This window comes from Tachysurus fulvidraco, chromosome 9 (genome assembly GCF_022655615.1).
Source record: "Tachysurus fulvidraco isolate hzauxx_2018 chromosome 9, HZAU_PFXX_2.0, whole genome shotgun sequence".
Taxonomy (NCBI): domain Eukaryota; kingdom Metazoa; phylum Chordata; class Actinopteri; order Siluriformes; family Bagridae; genus Tachysurus; species Tachysurus fulvidraco.
The window spans coordinates 10,984,860-11,004,477 of record NC_062526.1 but is presented as its reverse complement, the minus strand read 5'-3'; the positions used below and the strand labels follow the sequence as shown (position 1 = coordinate 11,004,477).

General features: G+C 36.6%; 2 protein-coding genes across 3 annotated transcripts; one reads left to right on the top strand and one right to left on the bottom strand.

Annotated features, from left to right (window-relative positions):
• Positions 1-3,334: 3,334 nt before the first annotated feature.
• LOC113637679 (protein CFAP95) lies at positions 3,335-9,597 on the bottom strand. 2 transcript variants are annotated; one of them, XM_047818675.1, is made up of 7 exons: positions 9,441-9,597; positions 9,259-9,361; positions 8,074-8,145; positions 7,927-7,975; positions 6,265-6,333; positions 5,508-5,571; positions 3,335-4,243 (listed from the first exon to the last, which is right to left on the bottom strand). In XM_047818675.1, the coding sequence occupies exons 1-7, from the start codon at positions 9,473-9,475 to the stop codon at positions 4,114-4,116; spliced, it is 522 nt and encodes a 173-aa protein (XP_047674631.1). In that variant the 5' UTR covers positions 9,476-9,597; the 3' UTR covers positions 3,335-4,113. The 2 variants fall into 2 exon arrangements, with proteins under 2 accessions (XP_047674631.1, XP_026994284.2); XM_027138483.2 differs by lacking the exon at positions 7,927-7,975 and having other exon boundaries at positions 8,036-8,145; positions 9,441-9,591.
• On the top strand, positions 9,585-19,192 carry ptar1 (protein prenyltransferase alpha subunit repeat containing 1). Its single transcript, XM_027138482.2, has 7 exons — positions 9,585-9,737; positions 11,004-11,173; positions 11,280-11,346; positions 11,731-11,835; positions 12,776-12,971; positions 14,094-14,347; positions 16,530-19,192. Exons 1-7 carry the CDS (start codon positions 9,652-9,654, stop codon positions 16,864-16,866), a joined length of 1,215 nt encoding a protein of 404 aa, XP_026994283.1. The 5' UTR covers positions 9,585-9,651; the 3' UTR covers positions 16,867-19,192.
• The last annotated feature ends 426 nt before the right edge of the window (positions 19,193-19,618 follow it).

Sequence of the window (19,618 nt, the reverse complement as noted above, 5' to 3'; positions counted from 1 at the left end):
ACATTAGTAGCTATAAAAGATCAATAATATGATGTGTTATTCATTCATTCATTCATTCATTCATTCATTCATTCATTCATTCATTCATTTTCTACCGCTTGATCCGAACTTCTCGGGTCACATGTCTTGTCAATGTAAACATATATATAATGAATATAAGTAATATAATATAACGTACATAATATCATAAACATAAATGTCATTTGTGTGCTGTGGTATAAGAGGAATAAAACACTCCAGGTTGTGTTGTGGGAAAATAGGGTGAAAACAACTAACTCAACACAATCACACAACCTTGATGTTGATCATTTTTTTGTATTAAAACCCACATAGTTGCGTTTTATTTCAATACTGGCAAAAATGTTAATACAAAATGATAGTGTAACTCAAGACAGTTCTGAATGTCCTTTTAATGTCAAAAATGTTCGCATTTTGGAAAACTCACATTTTTGATAAGACTATAGATGGCTGCATTTATGTTATGGAACACATCTCTCTCTTGCATGCTCACTAGTAATACATGTGTGCCAGGGATTTAAAATGTATGTATCCACTATATAGTAACAGCCATCTAATATCTTACAGTCTTATAGGAAGCCACTGTAAAAATAACTAACTAAATAAATAAATAATAAGTAGACTGATCGAGGCTTACTTATATTAATTCTTAAGTAGAACCAATGAGGCATTGATTTGTACATTGACTGAAACAGATTAAAAAGCATGTTTTTTTCTTTTTTTACACAGTCAGAGGGAGTTCAGGATATTGGCTAAAGAAAGTGTGAAAACACACCGCATACAGTACTTCCCACTAAAGCAAAGAAACTGTTTGCACTGAAGCCAAAGCACAGAGAACAGGGCATATGCCTTAGACAGCAAGCACTCAGGTTCCTGATAGCCAGCTTTATGGGCTACAGCTGGCTCTTATTATCTTATCTCATCTCATCCCCTCATCCTTATCCCAGCTATCTAGTTACTGTACCATGACTACAAAGAGATGTCATTTATTTAAAAATAAATAAATAAATAAAAGAGCTACAGTATTTGACCTAGTACTTAAAAATATAAGCAAAAAAAGATCGCAATGAAAATTTTTTTTAACTTTGTCTTTCTAGTATTTCACTCTAATCTGTTGTGTCTCTGGGCATTGTGCCTATACAGCTCAACAACCTTACTGATTTGTTATGCAATCTTAAAGAGGACTGGGACAGTAAATCTCATATTATACCTTGTGCAATTATTACAGTAGCTAAAAGACATTTGATACAACTTCAGTTTCTAAAAGTCTTTGACATTTATTCAACCACGCAGTATCATAGTTACCTAAATCAGTTCTTAAGGTGCACCATTCAGCTCCATTCAGCTGTGTGTGCCAAAGTTGTTCAAGAAAAATAGGCTTAAAATTCCATTAGGTAAGTTTAGTCCTATTTTCTTTTTCATTGATTTTCTTTAGTTTCTTTAGTCCAATATTCCTGCACATGTTCAGGAAATCTTTTGGTGGCCATCCCAGCATAATCAAGCATTTTCAATTGCTACAGTTTCAATTGCTCAATGTGTCTTCCAGGTTATTTGTACAAGTATGGGGAAAAAAAGTTGCACCAGACTCACATAACTGACTAACTGAGACACCCTTATGTTTTAGAAAAACCACCTCAAATGCATAACCGAATTTGATGTCTGAAGATTGATGTGTGATTTTGGATTTATTGACTCATTGCACACATTTAACATAATTCTGTATACAGCCTTTACTTGTTAAGGTGGAGCAATATGTAGCGCATTTGCTTCACAGCTCTAGAGTCCTGGGTTCGATCCTTAGCTTGGGCTACTCTCTGTGTGGAGTTTTTTATGTGCTCTTTATGGTCAGAGTGGGCTTACAAATTGCTTCTAGATTAGAAAGAATGTGTTTGTTTGATATCTCATACAGGATTAAATTTGGAGTGTTGCAGGGACTGGCTCCAGGTCACCTATAAACTGTTCATAATACAGCTGTGTGTGAGATAATTAGATAGGATTTAATAACAACTAGACTTCCATTGGAATTGAAATTTGCTTATATGCTTTATTACCAAGACTAATTAGACTTTACAGATATAACTAACTACTACTTTACACATTGCTGTCCCAAAACAGTGAACATATCACATCCTTTACCTCCAAAACTGCACTGCTCAATAAAATATCGTGTACTGTTTTTGTCATTTAGTCTTCATACTGTATGGTGTCTCTAAGCCTCTATATTTATTCTTTTATATGTTGTACATTTTTTTAAAAAAAACTGTATTCTGTATTTTACATGATTTACTTACCATGTATTCATGTGTAAAGTCCAACTCTATTGATTTGTATGTTTCACCAATACAATACAAACTGACTTGAGTTGACTGACACGTAAGTATGGCATAATGTCTTCAGTTTGTCAGACAAAGCTGCTACACTCAATATTGGAAACACATTTAACACACCACCACTTGTCCTGAAATACAAACCCATGACATCATCCCAAAAAAATCCCAAAGGATGTCATTACATGACTTATTTATGTCAAGCACTGTCGAGGCTTGTTCTACTTCTCTTTTCCAGTCATTAAATATATCCCTTCTATCAACTGTCAGGTCTTCACTTCAATCTGACCTTTTAAACAACTATTAATACTAACAATTAATCTAACTTGAAAGACAAAGTGAAGTCTGTGTACATTGTTGTGCTGAAATCATAATAATTATGCGTTATGCATTTATTGCTTACAGGAGATCTAAAATAGCTTCCTTAAGGGGATGTCATGTGACTTTCTGAGCTGTGAGCCAAGGATCTAACACTAACAATAGCACCCATGCATTCCAGACTGCCCTTTCCAAAAGTTTCCAGTCTGCTCTCTTACCAAACTGCTGCCTGCCTCCGTTCTGACTGCCCGCAGTTGGCTGAAATATTTAGCTTCACTGCCACATCCTGGTGTTAAAATTGCGACTAATTCAGAGATGTGAGTAGGACGATAAGGTTTTCAGTTTGATTCACATATTCAGCTACTCATTAGGAGTAAAAGCTCATTAACTTTACAGAAATCTCAGGATGTAAAATGAATGATGGATACAGTACCATCGATGGAATAAACCTCAGAATTGGATGACTATCCTGGTATTAAAACACATTGTGATAGGAAGTATGGCTAATTTTCAAAGTATGTGAATCCTGGTAAAAATAAAAACAACAGAGAACACATAAATATAGGGCATATATGAATAAGTGGAATACAATGTGGTACTCAAAAAAGCACTAAAATGTGACATAAACAGAAATCTTAATTACTTTGTAAAAATATACATATAGATACTTGTTAGTTTGGAACTGGTTTATTAAAATACAAGTTTGTTAGTGTTTATTAAGGGCAAACTTTAAACATTTGGCTCAAACAGTTCCTTATGTGGGTGAGTAATAGATAGTCAGGCTTGTGTGGTTGCTCTCCCTATAACGGTATGAGCCATTCTCTTAAAAAAGAAAACCAATAACCGGCAAAGCAACATGATGCAGTGTTTCTTAGAGATGCCCAACACATCAGCCATGGTAACAACCGCTCCAACTAAAGAAGAAGATGCAGGAAAGTGATGATGCATTGCTAATTTAATCTCTACATCTGCTGTGCAGCATAGCTGTGTGCAGCTCTTTTCTTTTTTTGCTGAGCGGGGCCGAATCTCACTGGAAACATGGCACAAAGCCACTAATATGTATGCATGAATAAACAAGCTTTGTTAGATTATGTTCAGCTTAAACAGATAATGGAAGCAAAAAGTATAGCAGTGTAGTGTAAATGTATTTGATTAGTTCCCATTGAAAAGGAAAGCAAATTCCAGCAATGACCCAGTCCCTACAGCGTTTAAATAGGTTCTGTGTGTGGTGGGACATGATGGGTGGTGTAGATGACTTATCCATTCATTCCAGAATTGAAGAATATTCAGACAAATTATAAATGATAAAAAGAAAAACATAAGCAAGACATACTTTTAATTATTGCTCTACCAAATCCAAAACAAGTAAAAGGAAGTATGAGAATTGGATATTATCCCTATGGGCATGAAAGATTTATTTGTCTATACAGGGATTTTGCCACTCCATGGCCTATAGCCTGCACATCATTAAAGTCCTGCCAGGTGTTCCGGCCCAACCGCCGATGATCTGCCACGTCAGTGAACTGAGACTGGCGTCTTCTAAAATCCAGCTCCCTATCCATCGAGTCCTTGGCTTGAATCTTTGAATATATTAAAAAATCATTCATTCATGACTGAAAAAGTGGAAAACTACTCAATTATATTCAGCATTAACTAATTTAGATATTATAAATGAATGTGCCAAGGTTATTCAACCTAAGGTCTATGTTCTGCATCTGCAGTGCAAAATAACACAGACACCGATTTCCATGTTTTCCTGAAATGAACAAATCCTGTTTATGTGAAGCACACATACGGTGGTCTAAAGCCATCATGTTTATGCCTTTTTCCCATGAATTCTTCAGTCAATACATTACAGTAACTGCAACTCAAAGTAAACTATGTGGAGCCTACGATCTGCTTGGTCACAGTTCACATATGAAAATGGGAAGCTTTATAAAAAAACATAAAGCACCATTAAGGGAATAACCTTTTCCTTCATTGCTCCAATGTCCAGCATGAAGCTACATAAGGAGAGCTTTGGTTAGACCTGCTCTTACAGTACATCTTATACTAAGCCCTTCATTGTTATAGTGTAAAGGTTTAATTTGCATTAAACAGTATATTAAAGCATTTAACATGTTTATTACCCAAATTCAGTAGCTTGCATTATGAGTGTATTTGTAATAAACTGTTTTTCAACTTAAAACTCTGTGGAAATGTTCCTTTGGATTTACGCATCATGGACGATAGAGTACGTTGCAAAAATAGTCTACACCTTTACACTCTGTATGTTCTGGTGCCTTTTTCTTTTGTTGAATGTCATAGAGCTATATGCATGAGAATGTAATTGTGATCAGTATATAAGTATACTGATTATATAAATATTCTGTATATCACTTGTTTGTGTTAGAAAATGAAAACTTAAAAAGCATTTGGTATATGCTGCAACTATGATTATTATTATAATGAATTATTACTTATAGATCATTATAATAGTACTAGTAATATTTAAAGCTATGGAACTTTTAGTTCCTGTTATTACTTATATCAGGGAAGCTTTATAAACAGTTAACAACCTCAATAGCCTCTTTTCTCTGTAATAAAAACAATAAAAACTCTCCCTCATGATTAATTAAAGGAGCAGCAGCAAATTCTATGTTGTAGTGAATCTATTAAATAGTTCTGTATAATAAAGTGTTTTTAGTACAATTCAGGTTTTGCCAAAAGAAATATAGCTGTGTTATTTTTAGCCTTGCCAGCTTAAGGGTTGATGTGATCTCTAAATTAAATAAAAAATTTTAACAAAATGAATAATGTTCTTATATATACTGTATGTATGCAGTAAACTGCTTTCATACTTACTGCCTGCTTGGAGGTAACACTTGGTGGATATGTATAATCCAATGAATATGTAGTAAGCAACTCACTGAAATAAGACGTATACAGTGGCATTAGAGTCTGATCCTGTATTGTTATTATAGTTATCTATTTTTATAAAGGCATATCTGTTACTGATCAGCCTGGGATATTAACCTGAAGTCGGCTGAACGCTTGAGCCTTTGCAAATAATATCCATCACCACTAGTGTATTATGTTGGAAAATGAAATTATTAGCTCATCAGATATTATCATAGACTTTCATGACTATTTTGTGAGAACTAAACCCTTATACGATATTCAAACATCATTGTGCTTACTGAATAAAAGTCCCAAGAAACACTTAAGTGAGTGAAACTGAATAAAGTTTTGCTGATGCTTTAGTTCAGTGGGTAATGTTAAGAAGAAAAGAAATACAAGGTAATCTGTAATCTGTGACTCCTTTTAGTAAGTATAAATCTTAGAATATACATCAATATAGCATATACATCATAAGTATCATGTTAAATCATGTTATATATAAGATAATGCATTTAAATTACATTTAGGCATTACAGAAAGATACTTACATTATCATTATTGCAATGAATTACAAAATCACTATTTCCCTCTACTGGGCATCATAGTAAAAACAGGCTTCTCATAAGTTACAAAATTGGGTGCTCATTTTAGAAAAACTGTATTTTAACATTAAAAAGAGTCTAGCAATAATAAAAGTACTGCATGAAATTCTATTACTTACTAGTCATTACAGGTTGATTGAGAGCAGGATTGGACAGATTTGTGAGCTGTGTCTGATGTCCCTGTTTCTCTGGAGAAAACCAACATTTGAATTAAATCTTTGAATTAAGGACTGTGTGATGGACAAATATAGTATATTATCATTTACTATTTGTATAAATGTAATTAATAATAATAATGTTTAATAAAAATTATATTAAAATATTACAAATATTAATATTCCTACTACTACTACTACTACTACTACTACTACTACTACTACTACTACTACTACTACTACTACTACTAATAATAATAATAATAATAATAATAATAATAATTCAAATTTTGTTCTTCTGCATGATGTAAAAATATTTCTTTAACTTTTTTATTTTGTTAAGTCTGCTGTCCTACATATGTTCTGACACTGACACTGGCTTTTCTTACTTGTTATCTTAGCTTGTTTTGAGGACATCAGATAGAACATTCTTTGTACTGTTTACTGGCCTTTTGAGGATTTCTAGAAGATGTTCTTTCATTAACTGGGGATTGTAAGATTGGGAAAAAAGACTTCTTCAAACTTGCTGAAAAATATGAATGTGTTTATTCTAAAAACAGCAGTAACACGACTCAAAAGACACAGATTTATTGGAGTTGGGGTGAACTGAGAGCATTTCAAACTTTTGTGATTATACTGTACCTCTTAAAGAGGAATTATTACCCATATGCAAACATTTGGTATTCTGTTGAGTGACATGTCACTTTTAATCTGATCTCTTTAAGATCCTAATGTAAGGAGCCAGACCAGGCTTTGTGTTTATGATGACTGGGATATTTGGAGCAACAGCATTACAGTGTGGAAGAAAATAACCCGAGGTGTTTGGTTTGAGATGACACTAAATCAAATCCCTTTTTTTCACTACTCCATACATTTTAATACATTCTGTTTATATATTTATTACCTCCTTTATGACTATAATTTTAATTGAATGTTGCTATTTGACATATATTAGCGGATGCTCTGTTGATTTGCTCACCATTCTAGTAGTTGTGCAACCATGTTGCTGCAAACTCATGCCCCTTTTTATCTTCACATAATTATTATTGCACCTAGTGTTCCAAAATGGGTAAATAGTGGAGCCTTATTCTCACTCTTTGTAATCTTTTCAGTGGTGGAGGAGAGGACAGGACAGGGTTTCTAAAAGTTGTGATTTATGCCAAATTGTGCAAAACCTGAAGTATTATATCGAATACATGTCTGCGAAAAAAAGGATAATTAAAAGTTTAAATAGTGTGTTTATGTTTATTGTGAGATCTATTGCAAAGACTGATTGAGGAAAAGGGGAATTACATAATGTCTGCCTGTGTGCACCTTTGTGACTTTGTTTCCCATGCAAAAGCTGAGAAAAAAAAGCAGCTCTTCTTTATTATGCGGGATGACTGTGTGTAGATGACTGTACATGGAATATATGTGTCATCAGTGTGTCCAAAATCATCCGGAAAAGGCTGGAATTAGTGCAGATTTTGATTCATATTATGCTGAAACATCTCACTTATACAGTATTTTTTCCTAGTTTCATTATTTATTTTGTCTTGTCCCACTAGAATCCATGATCATGAGACACTGCTGCAGCTGAACAACAAATTATCAAGTCAGATCAGACAGTCTGAGAGCAAGAAATACCTGGAACGGTCCACACGGGGAGTGTAGCAGAGTAGCAAACATGATGGGACTGTAAAAGAATATTAGATTACATTAATCTTCACGAGAGAACTTGACAGGACTGATTTACCTGTCAAACACCAAGGAGTGGAAATAGTCAGCCTGAACCATTGATTTTGCGGGGTCCTTAGCCTTGTGCTCTTTCTCTGACTGAGCAATTTGGGTTGTTGTTCTCCAGTCCTGTGAAAAATCATATTTTTAACCAAAGAATCCATTAAAGCCCACCAGCAAATTTAGTTGCTATAGACTAGATAAAAGCATATGAATGTAACACATTTTTTAAACAGTTGCACATGAACGAATACAAATATATGACTGAGTTTTCTGGAACACACGCATTGTACTTCACTTGCTGTCATGTGATAAAGCAAACGTCCTGCGGTTACTACCTGAAAGCATGACCAATTATATCATAAAGATAAGGTCATATTTATTGTGAATTTATTAACTTTGTATTTTAATACTTTCCCATGGAAAAGTTAAAGTTAATTTTGTCTTCTATTTACATATAAACTATTGTGCATTCATAGAATATTAGTATACATACATTACAGTGTATAAAGTATAAATATATATATATATAATTTCGAATTTTTATATATAAAACTTATTTTCTTATTTTTAAATGTTACAATATTTGAAAAAATATTATTTTACTGTTTATTGCTACTACTGTTTATTGCTACTTAGTACTAATTTAGTGGTTACTGCTTTAAAGCAGATTTTTCCATTTAAATATGCCCCTTGTTGTTAAATCTTAATGTATTTCTCCAAATAAACATTTTACAATTTCCCAAGTGACACTCTGTGTGTATATAGTGATAATAGATGAATGGGGGAATGTGGTAGCTTAGTGGATAAGGTGTTGGACTAATGACCAGAAGAGTTCAAATACCAATCCCAAATCCCAATCCCAAGCTGCCACCGCTGGGCCCCTGAGCAAGGCCCTTAACCATCAAATGCTGTGTGTAATTACTGTACTGTACTGTACTGTACTGTAATTTAACCCATCACTTTGGATTGGTTAAATGCAGAGAACAAATTCTGAGTATGGTTACCATACTTAGCTGATTGTCACTTAACTTGTTGTCACTTGTTAATAGAATAGATGTGAGCAACAACAGTCTGTTTAAAATGTCATCTTGTTTGATCAAGTGTTAATGACACGATTATATGAAATCTCTAGGAATAATCTGAGCACACAAGTTATTAATGTTACTAATAAAAATGTGCTTAACAATCATTTATCAGTCAATACAATCAACATAGGATCTCAGTACAAGCAGCACTTACTGCATAGGAATGTGTGCCAAAATGTTTGTATGTTGACTTGTGTAATTGTCTTTGTCCATCACGATATTCACAGTCTTTTGGTTCTGACTCCCTGTTTTTGTGCCTTTAAAATAGATGAACTGTTATTTCAGCACTTTTACTCAGCACTATTTATTCCTTCTTTATCTTAAAATATCTCTCACCAGTCTGAAACCAACGTTTTCCTGCTGTAATTCATAGTTTACCGATTTAATCCTTATTGACACCCAGATACAACGAAGCAAAGGCGCGAGGACGTTTCTAATGACGCGTTGGCTGTTGCCATGTCAATCGAGAGTCTGCGCATGGGCGGGAGGTGGTCGGTTTCCCGGATGAGGTTGAGTCACTCGTGCTGATGTCACTCGCGCACTGAAAATGGCCGAGTCGGAAGAGGAGGTGGATGTCTTGGTCCAGAGAGTTGTCAAAGATATCACTAACGCTTTTAAGAGAAACCCTGCCATGTATGTATTAATGGTTACATCTCTACTCGTCGTTTTTTCCTGCTTTATGACGCCAATGCACAGTTGTTGCCTCGGTAACCCGGTAAACTACTACTTTGAGCTAGCTAGGTAGCTAGTTAGCTGTAGCTGTTTGGTGGACAGGTGTATTTAACACTAGCTGTGCTAAGCTAGCTGCACACAATGAGAGCCTTAGCTGAACTGTGTCCTGCCTCCTGCCTTTAACTGTGGAACAACTTGTTTGTGTTTTCTTGTGTAGTTATAAAACACCTTATATTGGTTTAAAAAACTTGTCACCTGGCTGACATTTCAAATCAAAGTCTAACTAGGATAGAATTCTGCTTTCTTCATCTCTGTCACAGCCTGTATATTCTTTCTGGCATCACTAAAAGTAAAGGACTTTCTTGTTACATCAATGAAGTGACTCTTTTAATGTGGATTTGAACTGAGGTGATTTTCCTCTCATGTATTTTTTCAGGCAACCCAAATTCATGTTGCTCACTGGCCCAAGTCCTCATTTCTCTCTCTCTCTTTCTCTCATGGTTGTAAATGTGCCAGAGAAGATTCTGCTTTGATCTGGGTCATAGAAAAAAGCAGGGATGATTCAATCTGTGCTGTGGGTACAGGCTGACATCTGTGCCGTAACCTGGCAGTGTTTGTTTGAGCTTCTGATGCCATGTTACAGGTGTGACGGCATGCTTTAAGGCAAGACAGATCAGTTAGTCGGTGGCACCTGCAGTTAGGCCTATAAAATATTTCAGTGGATCCGCTTGAAAAATGTGTTCGATCTGATATACTTTGTGTTTTTATTGTGTGTGTGTGTGTGTGTGTGTGTGTGTGTGTGTGTGTGTGTGTACAGCCACCCTGTATTTTTTTTTTAAAAACTGTTTGTTTATTATATAATGTAAAACATTCCAAACACATGGCATTTCCTCAGTTAGTGCGTCATGGCAGTCTATGAGATGAGGTTGGACACATCCAATAATACAGGTTTATTCCCGTACAGTAGTTGGATGGATTCAGAGATAAACAACTTTCTCAATGAAAATGAACCTTGCTAGAATTTACTTGGAATACAGACTGAACCCACCTTGCTGAAACTGTCAGATTTGTTATTTTGTTCTCAAACCTCGTGCAAATGCTTTGTGTGTTCTGACCTCCCTAAACAAACCACAGCAAGTTTCGAGTTAAGCAGATGAAGAGCTACATATGTGAAGGTACCCTAAAACTGTTATCCATGTATAATGCCTTGTTTTATTTTGATTGTAGTGATGAGATTGGTCTCATACCATGCGCAGAGGCTCGGTACAACAGAAGCCCCATCGTTTTGGTGGAGAATAAGCTTGGGGTGGAAAGCTGGTGTGTTAAGTTCTTATTGCCTTACGTGCACAACAAGCTGCTGCTGTATCGGCAGCGACAGCAGTGGTTGGACCGTGAGAGTAAGGCCATGTTTTATTTGAATATTCCCTGGTAAATACCAGTACATGACAAGGATGTGACTATGATGATCAGAGGATCTAATCAGAGCTTTGTCATTCTACACAGCACTAGTTGACATCACCTGCACAGTACTGCTATTAAACCCAGACTTTACCACTGCCTGGAATGTCAGGTAATTAATCAATGTCGCCATTAACACAAATGTATAAGACAGAAATTTTTATAGAAATATATGTACAAACATGGTCATTTTTATCTGCTCTTTTTGCTCAAATGATCTGTACTGACTGTTTCTTTTTTTTTTTTTTTAATGTTTATTTAAATATATAAACTTTGTCTTTTTTGGGAATGCCCATGTCACCGGCTACTGTTTATAGAAAGTCATTCACGTTCATAAATATTACCTGTGTCAAGTCCTTCACCCTTCCATTGTGATGAAAAATAAACTTCTTCTCCAGTTAAAGAAGTCGACTTTCTCAGGTGCTGCCTTGTCCATTAGGTGGTGCTCTAGTCAGCACTCATTTTTAAATGTCAGTTATGTTTTTTTCCTTTGCAGGAAGGAGCTCGTTCAGTGTGGAGTGCTGAATCCAGACAAGGACCTGTACCTGGGGAAATTAGCACTGACCAAGTATCCAAAAAGCCCAGAGACATGGATACACAGGTCAGGCTGATTTGAACACTTCATCCTCTTTTGTAATGCAGACAAGTGCAAGATTATTCTCTTAATACCATGGCATTGTCCAGATAACTGTATTAATTCAACATCAGTTCAGACGTATAAATTTCTGACCCAGTTAAATAAGGCACCGCAGCCGTCCTTTAACCATTTTCTTTCCCTGCGTACACCTAAATCAGGTCAGACGAGCCGATCCATAAAATATTAAAGATCTCAAAATACTTATTCAGTCCTTCATCCTTGAATGGACCCAAAGGCATGCAATTTTCAAAGCACAGTTAAAATTCATTTTTAATATTATCACCTCCGATTTTTGAGCAGGTGTCCACGGTTCTTAGTATCGTGCATGGAAGGTGCATCAGCTCGACTTTCTGCTTCCACAGCACTAAAATATTGCCTGAAATTTAGTGACTTTTAAGGGGATTTAAAGGCAGTGGTACTGTAGCTCAGAGGTGATGAGACGGTCATGAGCTTAAACACTAGAGCTGATTGAGCTGCTTTTGGGCCCTTGAGCAGGAAGCATAACTCCCAGAGGCTCAGCCTGCCTAACTCATATTCTGCCTCACTTGCAAGTCCCTTTCGGTCAAAACATCTGCAGAATGAATAAAAATCCAAAATGTAGGTCACATCTGTTCAATATTACGTTGAGGATAGGAAAACTGATGTGGTTCAATGCTTAAAAGGAAATATAAAAAAATTTTTTATTAAATAAATAATTTATTGTATTATCATTATTATTCTATATTTCTTTTTTACTTTTTAAGCACAATGAGCACTTCATTTAATCGAGAGGCGAAGCAAGTTCCTATTTTTAGCATCTTTGCTCCCCTACAGATATAAAGCTTGTATAAAGCTATGATAGCTTGTTTGGACTGGCTAATTAAAAAAAATAAGAAATTAAGTGGTGTGTGTGTGTGTGTAACAGGCGATGGGTGCTGCAGAGGCTGCAGAAGGAGCCGTGTGGAGCTGATGAGAGGAGCGACTACAGTGAACAGATACAGAGAGCTGTGCACGAGGAGATGAAGGTGTGTGCAGATGCCGCAGGCCGTTACCCCAGCAACTATAACGCCTGGTCGCACCGGATCTGGGTCCTGCAGCACATGGCCAAAGGCAGTCTGAAGGTACAGTGGGCAAACTGTATACTACTTATACAACAGCTGGCACACGGTATATTGTGTATTGTCTTGTATAGTCCAAGCTAAATGTATAGTATAATGTCATTTATGTCTGTACTTTTGAGAGTCACAAACAGCTGGAACCAAATTCCTTGTGTGTGTCCACACTTGGCCAATAAAACTGATACTGAATCTGATTCACTGTATTTACTGAACATTATCGTACTGCGACTAATACATTCAGTTGTGAGGAAACGACTTTATGATGTTACTGTTTCTCTAATTTTCTGTTCCTTCATAAACAATATGAAATATTTTTGATTTTATATGCCTATGTTAAGACCTAGTCTTGCTGCCTTGCACTTTCTTCTGTCTCTTTTTTCCTTTACAATGACATTAGAAAACATTAAAAAAATTTCTATTATGTGCAATGTCTGATAGTTTATGATTATGTTGCCATAATAAAATAACAGTAGCCTTGCATTAAAAAAACTATTAAATTCTTTTTTTTATTAAGCCTCTGTGGCTAGGTGGTGGTAGCATTATGGTTTCAGGTTATTTGTTTCTCTATACATCGGTCAGTCTATGATGCTTATTTTCACAATGGTTCATGAACATCAGTTGAAATCTGTCTGAAATAGGTTTCTTTCAGTAGCATCCTTCCAGTTTGAATGCACAGAATAGTAACAAGAAGTACTAGGCTCAGCAGCAGTGGAGGCATCCCCATTGACGCATTTAATTAAAATGATAAAATGTGATATTGAAATATAAAGACTTTGGCCATTTGTGTCTGTATGCACTCTTAATAGGAATATAAATTAGGCAACAGTAGAAAGCCCCTGAGCTCAAACTAAACAAAGCATGTAGCTATTAACAAGCCACACACCCATAAACAACTTCCAGTATTTTAAAAGTAATTGGTTAATAGCAAGGACAGTATTGATGCTGTCTGGTATCTATCACATTAGTAATAAGGACTTTTTTAGTGAGTCCCTTTCTTTGCTTGTTTTTGTATACGGATCATTAAAGGTCAGTTCAGGTGATTTCAGTTTTATTTCAACTCTTACTGACCCCAAGCCTTCTCTTAATTGCATGTATTATTAGAATTTCTGTGCTTTCCCTGCGCAGATTCTTCATGATGAACTCTCATCTACAAAACTTTGGGTGTCCATGCACGTATCCGACCACAGCGGCTTTCACTACCGCCAGTTCCTGCTCAAGGCATTGCTAGCCGAGCTGGGTCAGGTCCACCAGCCTAACAGAGGAAGCTCAGTGGAAGAGCCCCATACCGATGCCATCCCTCAGCTCTTCCATGACGAGATAGAGCTCTGTACTGACCTCATCGAGTCATATCCCGGCCACGAGACACTGTGGTGCCACAGGTGAGACATATGGCACACAGTTTACACTTTCTACTTACAGACAGCACATGTACTAACTTTCTCTGTATTTTATCATGTTAGTGCCCTGCTATACCACATCACTTAAAAAAAAAAAAAAATATATATATATATATATATATATATATATTTTTTTTTTTTTCAATTATGTGAAATGAAATCAATATATTTTTAATTCAACCTTTTCATTAAAAATAAATTATTTGCTTGTGCTTACTTTTTATATTTAAGACAAATATTTGATGCCATTTGTGATGCCTTTATTAATTTGCTTGCTTTGGTTATATACTGTATACATTCACACTTACTAATTAATGTAATTTATTAGTCAAAAACATGTAGATATTGTAGTTATTTATTTTTATGTATGAATACTTTTAGATTATTTCTTAACCTGAAAGGTCCATACATCCCGGAGGTTAATGAGAGTGAGACATGGTCTCTCTGTAAATCAGGTTCGGTGCCAGTCTATTTCGATGCATCTCACGCTTCACTCAGTGTAGGTGTTTTATTACATGTTCTGTGAGTGCTGTTGAGATTCGGACAGGTGAGAAATTACAGGAAAAAGTACGGTCTTGGAGAGTGCTGTCTAGCACGTCGCTCTAAAATCTCTCATAGATGATCAAGGAGTTGAGATCTGGTGACTGTAAGGCTATAGTGTATGGTTAAATCATTCAGTGAGCCTTCAATCCCTAGGTTCATCCTGGAACAGTCCACTCCCATCAGCATAGAAACTTTTCATCATAGGATAGAGGCGATCAGTCAGAATAACTTTGTATTGATTTGCAGTGACCTTTCCATCTAAAGCAAAATACCTCACACAGCAAAACAAAGCCTCTGTGTTTCTGTCTTAGTCCACCATCTGTACATTCAAGTGTTACTGGAGGATTTGTCATATTTTCTAAATATGAACAATTATGTGGCATAGCACATTAGCTACAGTTCCATTCAGTGGCTCTGTTTATTAACCTCCATCTGGATTGGCAATGAGGTAGGATGTGTTTTCCAGCTGCATGCTGTGCTGCTGGAGTGTGTCTGAGCACTGTGTGTGCCGTGCACTGCATGAGCACTGTGACTTTGTCTCCAGTAGGTTGTCCTTGGCCTTCTGTTAGACTGGCCTGATGTGTTTATAGTGCAGTGTTGTGGTCTGATGGATGGTCCTGTGCTGCAGAACCATAGGTCATTCAGGAGCTTTCTTTCTTTCCTCTCCTCTCCTCTCCTCTCCTCCTCTCTCCCCTCCTCTCCTCTCCTCCTCTCTCCCCTCCTCTCCTCTCCTCCTCTCTCCCCTCCCATCCTCTCTTCTCTTGTCTCCTCTCCTCCTCTCTCCCCTCCTCTCCTCTCCTCCTCTCTCCCCTCCCCTCCCCTCCTCTCTCCTCTCGTCTCTTCTGCCCTGCTCTTCCCTGCCCTGTTTTTTGTTCCTTTATATCCATTACATTGGGTAGATGTTGAGCTTAATATCTCTAAGGAAATGTTTTTATTTAGGAGGCTTTGATTGTCTGCTGCAAAAATCATGTGTAAGGAGTCACTTTAAGAAACTGCAGTCAGTCTAAAAATGTCAAAAACCTTGCTACTTAAATCTGCTTTTCTTATGATTTGGTGGGTTACATGCTTTAGCCAAACACATTTCGCTTTGTATCAGGTTCCTGGTTGTCACTAAGTCCTGCACCATAACAACATCAAAACTCATAAGAGCATTTAAAAAGTTTAAAGGACCAAACTAAAAAGGCAATAGGAACAGAAAATGTATTCAACAGAACTGACATTAATAGGAAATTAATCAGATTATTTCACCACCAAAAATCAGTTGAGACAAGGCTCATGTTTAAATGCTTCAAGCAACTGATGTGGATGAATTTGATAATCAAAGTGAGAACTAATTTCCATTTGTAAACTCAGAATTCTTTTAAATCTGGCATTAATTTTGTTTAGTAGATCAGGTCATAAATATGGAAGTACATGGTGTTTTTTAGAGATGGAAAGAAAAGCATATTTTAATGCTAGAAATTTACTTTACCTTCATCATGTGCACAAGGTTTTTCCAGACCAGCATGCATTTTGTTCAATCTCTAATCCTTTACATTTAAATAGCAAGAAACCTGTATTATGGCATAATACATATCTCCATGCATCTCAGACTGAAGTGTTATTTCCTTGTACTGAACAGACGGCATGTGTTCTATCTATGGCACCACTGGCGAAATCACAGTCAAGAGCTGGGTCCTGTATCTCCAGGTCATGACCACAATCTCCTCAATGACTCCTCAGACCCTAGCGATGAAGACAGGAGCTTCCAGGCAATGGATGTTGACTGTACACAAGAGGGCAGTAAGCACGGAGGCTACACACAGGACAGTAAACGGCTGAAGCGAGGGCCACCATGTCCCACTCTCCCTTCTGAACACACATTCATCTTGCGTATCCTCAGCAGCTGCAGTAACCCTGAACAAGGCCGCTTCGCCAACGCATACAGGAAGTGGCTGGACTCTGTCATAGGTCAGTAGCTCAAGATATTCTTTGCCCACATGGAAATGGGTGAAGTTTGATAGATCCATACACCATCCATGCAAGTCTTGCTCACCTGAAGAAGGCCAGACTGTCAAGTGAATTCCCCTTCATGATGAAAACCAAGTGATGAGCCATGGCAGAGTAATGCTGGTCTGCAGTATCTGCTTATGTTCAGGTACTTGATATCTCAGGTCTGTTTTTTTTTTTTTTGTTTTTTTCTTTTCCCAGTTTGAAACTTTTTATATTGTTTATATATGTTTTTAATGAGTTTATTATTCTTATTATTTTTGCACAATTTAAATGAGTGCAGGACGTCTTCATGACGCTGCCTTCAGTTGTACGCTTCCTGTCGGGAGACTTGTGCGCGCGTATCGGAGCTCAATCCGATCCTGTCCCACTTCCTTCTGTTCCTTTAAGAGCAGGGAGGTTTTGGTTACTTGTTCTCCCGTTATTTGTTCTTTGAACTGTATAGGTCTAAACAAATTTCAGAGCACTTTGCTTTAGTTAACGATGTAAGCACAATCACAGAGTTTCTCAGAAACCTTTCAAAACACGGTAGACTGATCGCTTTGGGGATCAATACTTAAGACTTTTAATAGCAGTGCTAATGTTACACAATGAAAATGGGTAGTGCCTGTGCAATTTGTAGGGGTGTGTCTGTTCTAATGTAGAGGCATAGCAGTGGCTCAGGCGTCACAATTAACTACATGATCTTAGAGGCACATTCATCACACTATAAAATAAAGATCACATACATAACCATTAAGTGTCATGCTCTTGGAGAATCTCAGTGTTAAAGCACAAACAGTGATTTATTTTTTTTATTATTATTTCTTTTATGTAGCCTGAGTTTTCGTTATGAAGGGGAATTTGCAATCAAGTATGAGCGTTTCTTGACTCTTCTGCCCATTGAGGACGGTGTTGTGATTAGTACAAGCTACAAAGCTGAAGTCGAATGGTGCTTATTTTCTGCAGCCACTTAAGAAGGCTTTAACAGGCCTGGGTTGACAGATGCTGCTTCTCTTTTAACACTATATTTATGCAAAGAATTGATGTACATTTCATGAAAGGATCACTCATATCGCAATTTATTAAAACTAAATACATTAGCCAGGTTTACACTGTATGATTTGTTGTTCGGTCTGAAACAAAAATGGCACACTTTTTGTGAGCCGAGTTCTTTGCACGGTTGAGATCTGTCAACGTATATTGTGAAGTTCTCACAGGCAGGAAAGTCATTGCCATGGTGACTGAAGAGATTCAAATAATAATAATAATAATAAAGACTAAACAGTTTAATGTACAGTATATGAAATCTGAGTGTGACTGCTGATACAAATTCCTCATCACAAATCCACTAACAGGAAGTTAGCAAAGGATTATGGGAAACTCACTGGATAGCTACAGACACAGGAGTAGCATCGGTAAAAACAAAACATGATTACAGACAAAAATAAAAGGTTATAACCTCAAGCTGACAGAAGAATGGTTCGGTTTATACAAGCCTGGATCACACTGACTGTTGGTGTAAGCAGAACTGAGTAATCTTCTTTAATCGCAGGTCTTTATCTTTTTAACTGACAAGAACAGCATGCTCTCGCTGTCTGTAATAGAATTCGACCAAGATGTTAACGGGATCATCTCGTACAGCGTGACATGTTATAATTTTCACAGGACGCTGAAATCGCACAGTGTAAACCCGGCTTTAGACGTCACGGTCGAGCTAGCTGTGCGTTAGAAATTTCTGGCCTTTTCTCAACTTTTCAATAGAACAATCTTGTAAAGCAACAGTGATTTATGGCACATTTGTATAGGTTTGTTTGTAGGAAAGCATACGCTTTTGTCCTTTTGAAAATGTACTCTAAGTTTTTACACATAATCAGAACTATTTACTAGTGAGAGAATAGATTTATATTGACGATAAAACGCATTTAATTTCTTAAATATATCTTAAACACCTTAAGGTTTTTTCTTCAGATACAACTTGTATGTCTGATTAAAAATGATATTCTGGAGAATCTAAACTGACATTTTTAATTTAACTAAAGTCTAGACTGGGTTTCCATTTTGTGTAAATTAAAGTGTACAGTTTGTCTTAGGAAATGATATTTGCACAGTTGCACAGTGACAATACAAAATGAAGTGTTCCATTTCCATACTTGTATAATGATCGTATAACTTTATCTAGGGCTATTTACCTTGTTACCTGTTTTTGTTTTTGTTTTCGTTTCTTTTCTTTGCTATACCCATCCTGGAGTGTTTCTTTACAACCATGTTGCTCTGTGGTGCAGTAGCCTGGCAATAAAGCCCATTCTTCCTTTACTCTACAACCAAATGCATCGAAAGGTAGACTGTCCTTATGATGAGGCCTATAATCATATAATTCTTGGTTCTGTTCTCTGAACCTAGACAATGTTCCTATCAGGACAATAAAGTGGGTTCCAGTCATTTGAAGATATAGACGATTATTTTCTAGTTGGTAAAGGATGCTTTTAATGTCCTCACTAACCACTTTATTAGGACCCGGATCAATCAGCCAGTCAATCACAGGGCAGAAGCACAATGCTTAAACTTCATACAGATTAGGAGCTTCATTTAATATTTACATCCAACTTCAGAAGCAGCATAAGTCTCAATGATGATCATGCTGTTCTCAGTAACTTCTCGAACTGCATCATGGGTGTTGGTTTAAGTATTTCAGAAGATGCTGATCATCTGAGATTTGAACACAACAGAGTTTTTCTCGAG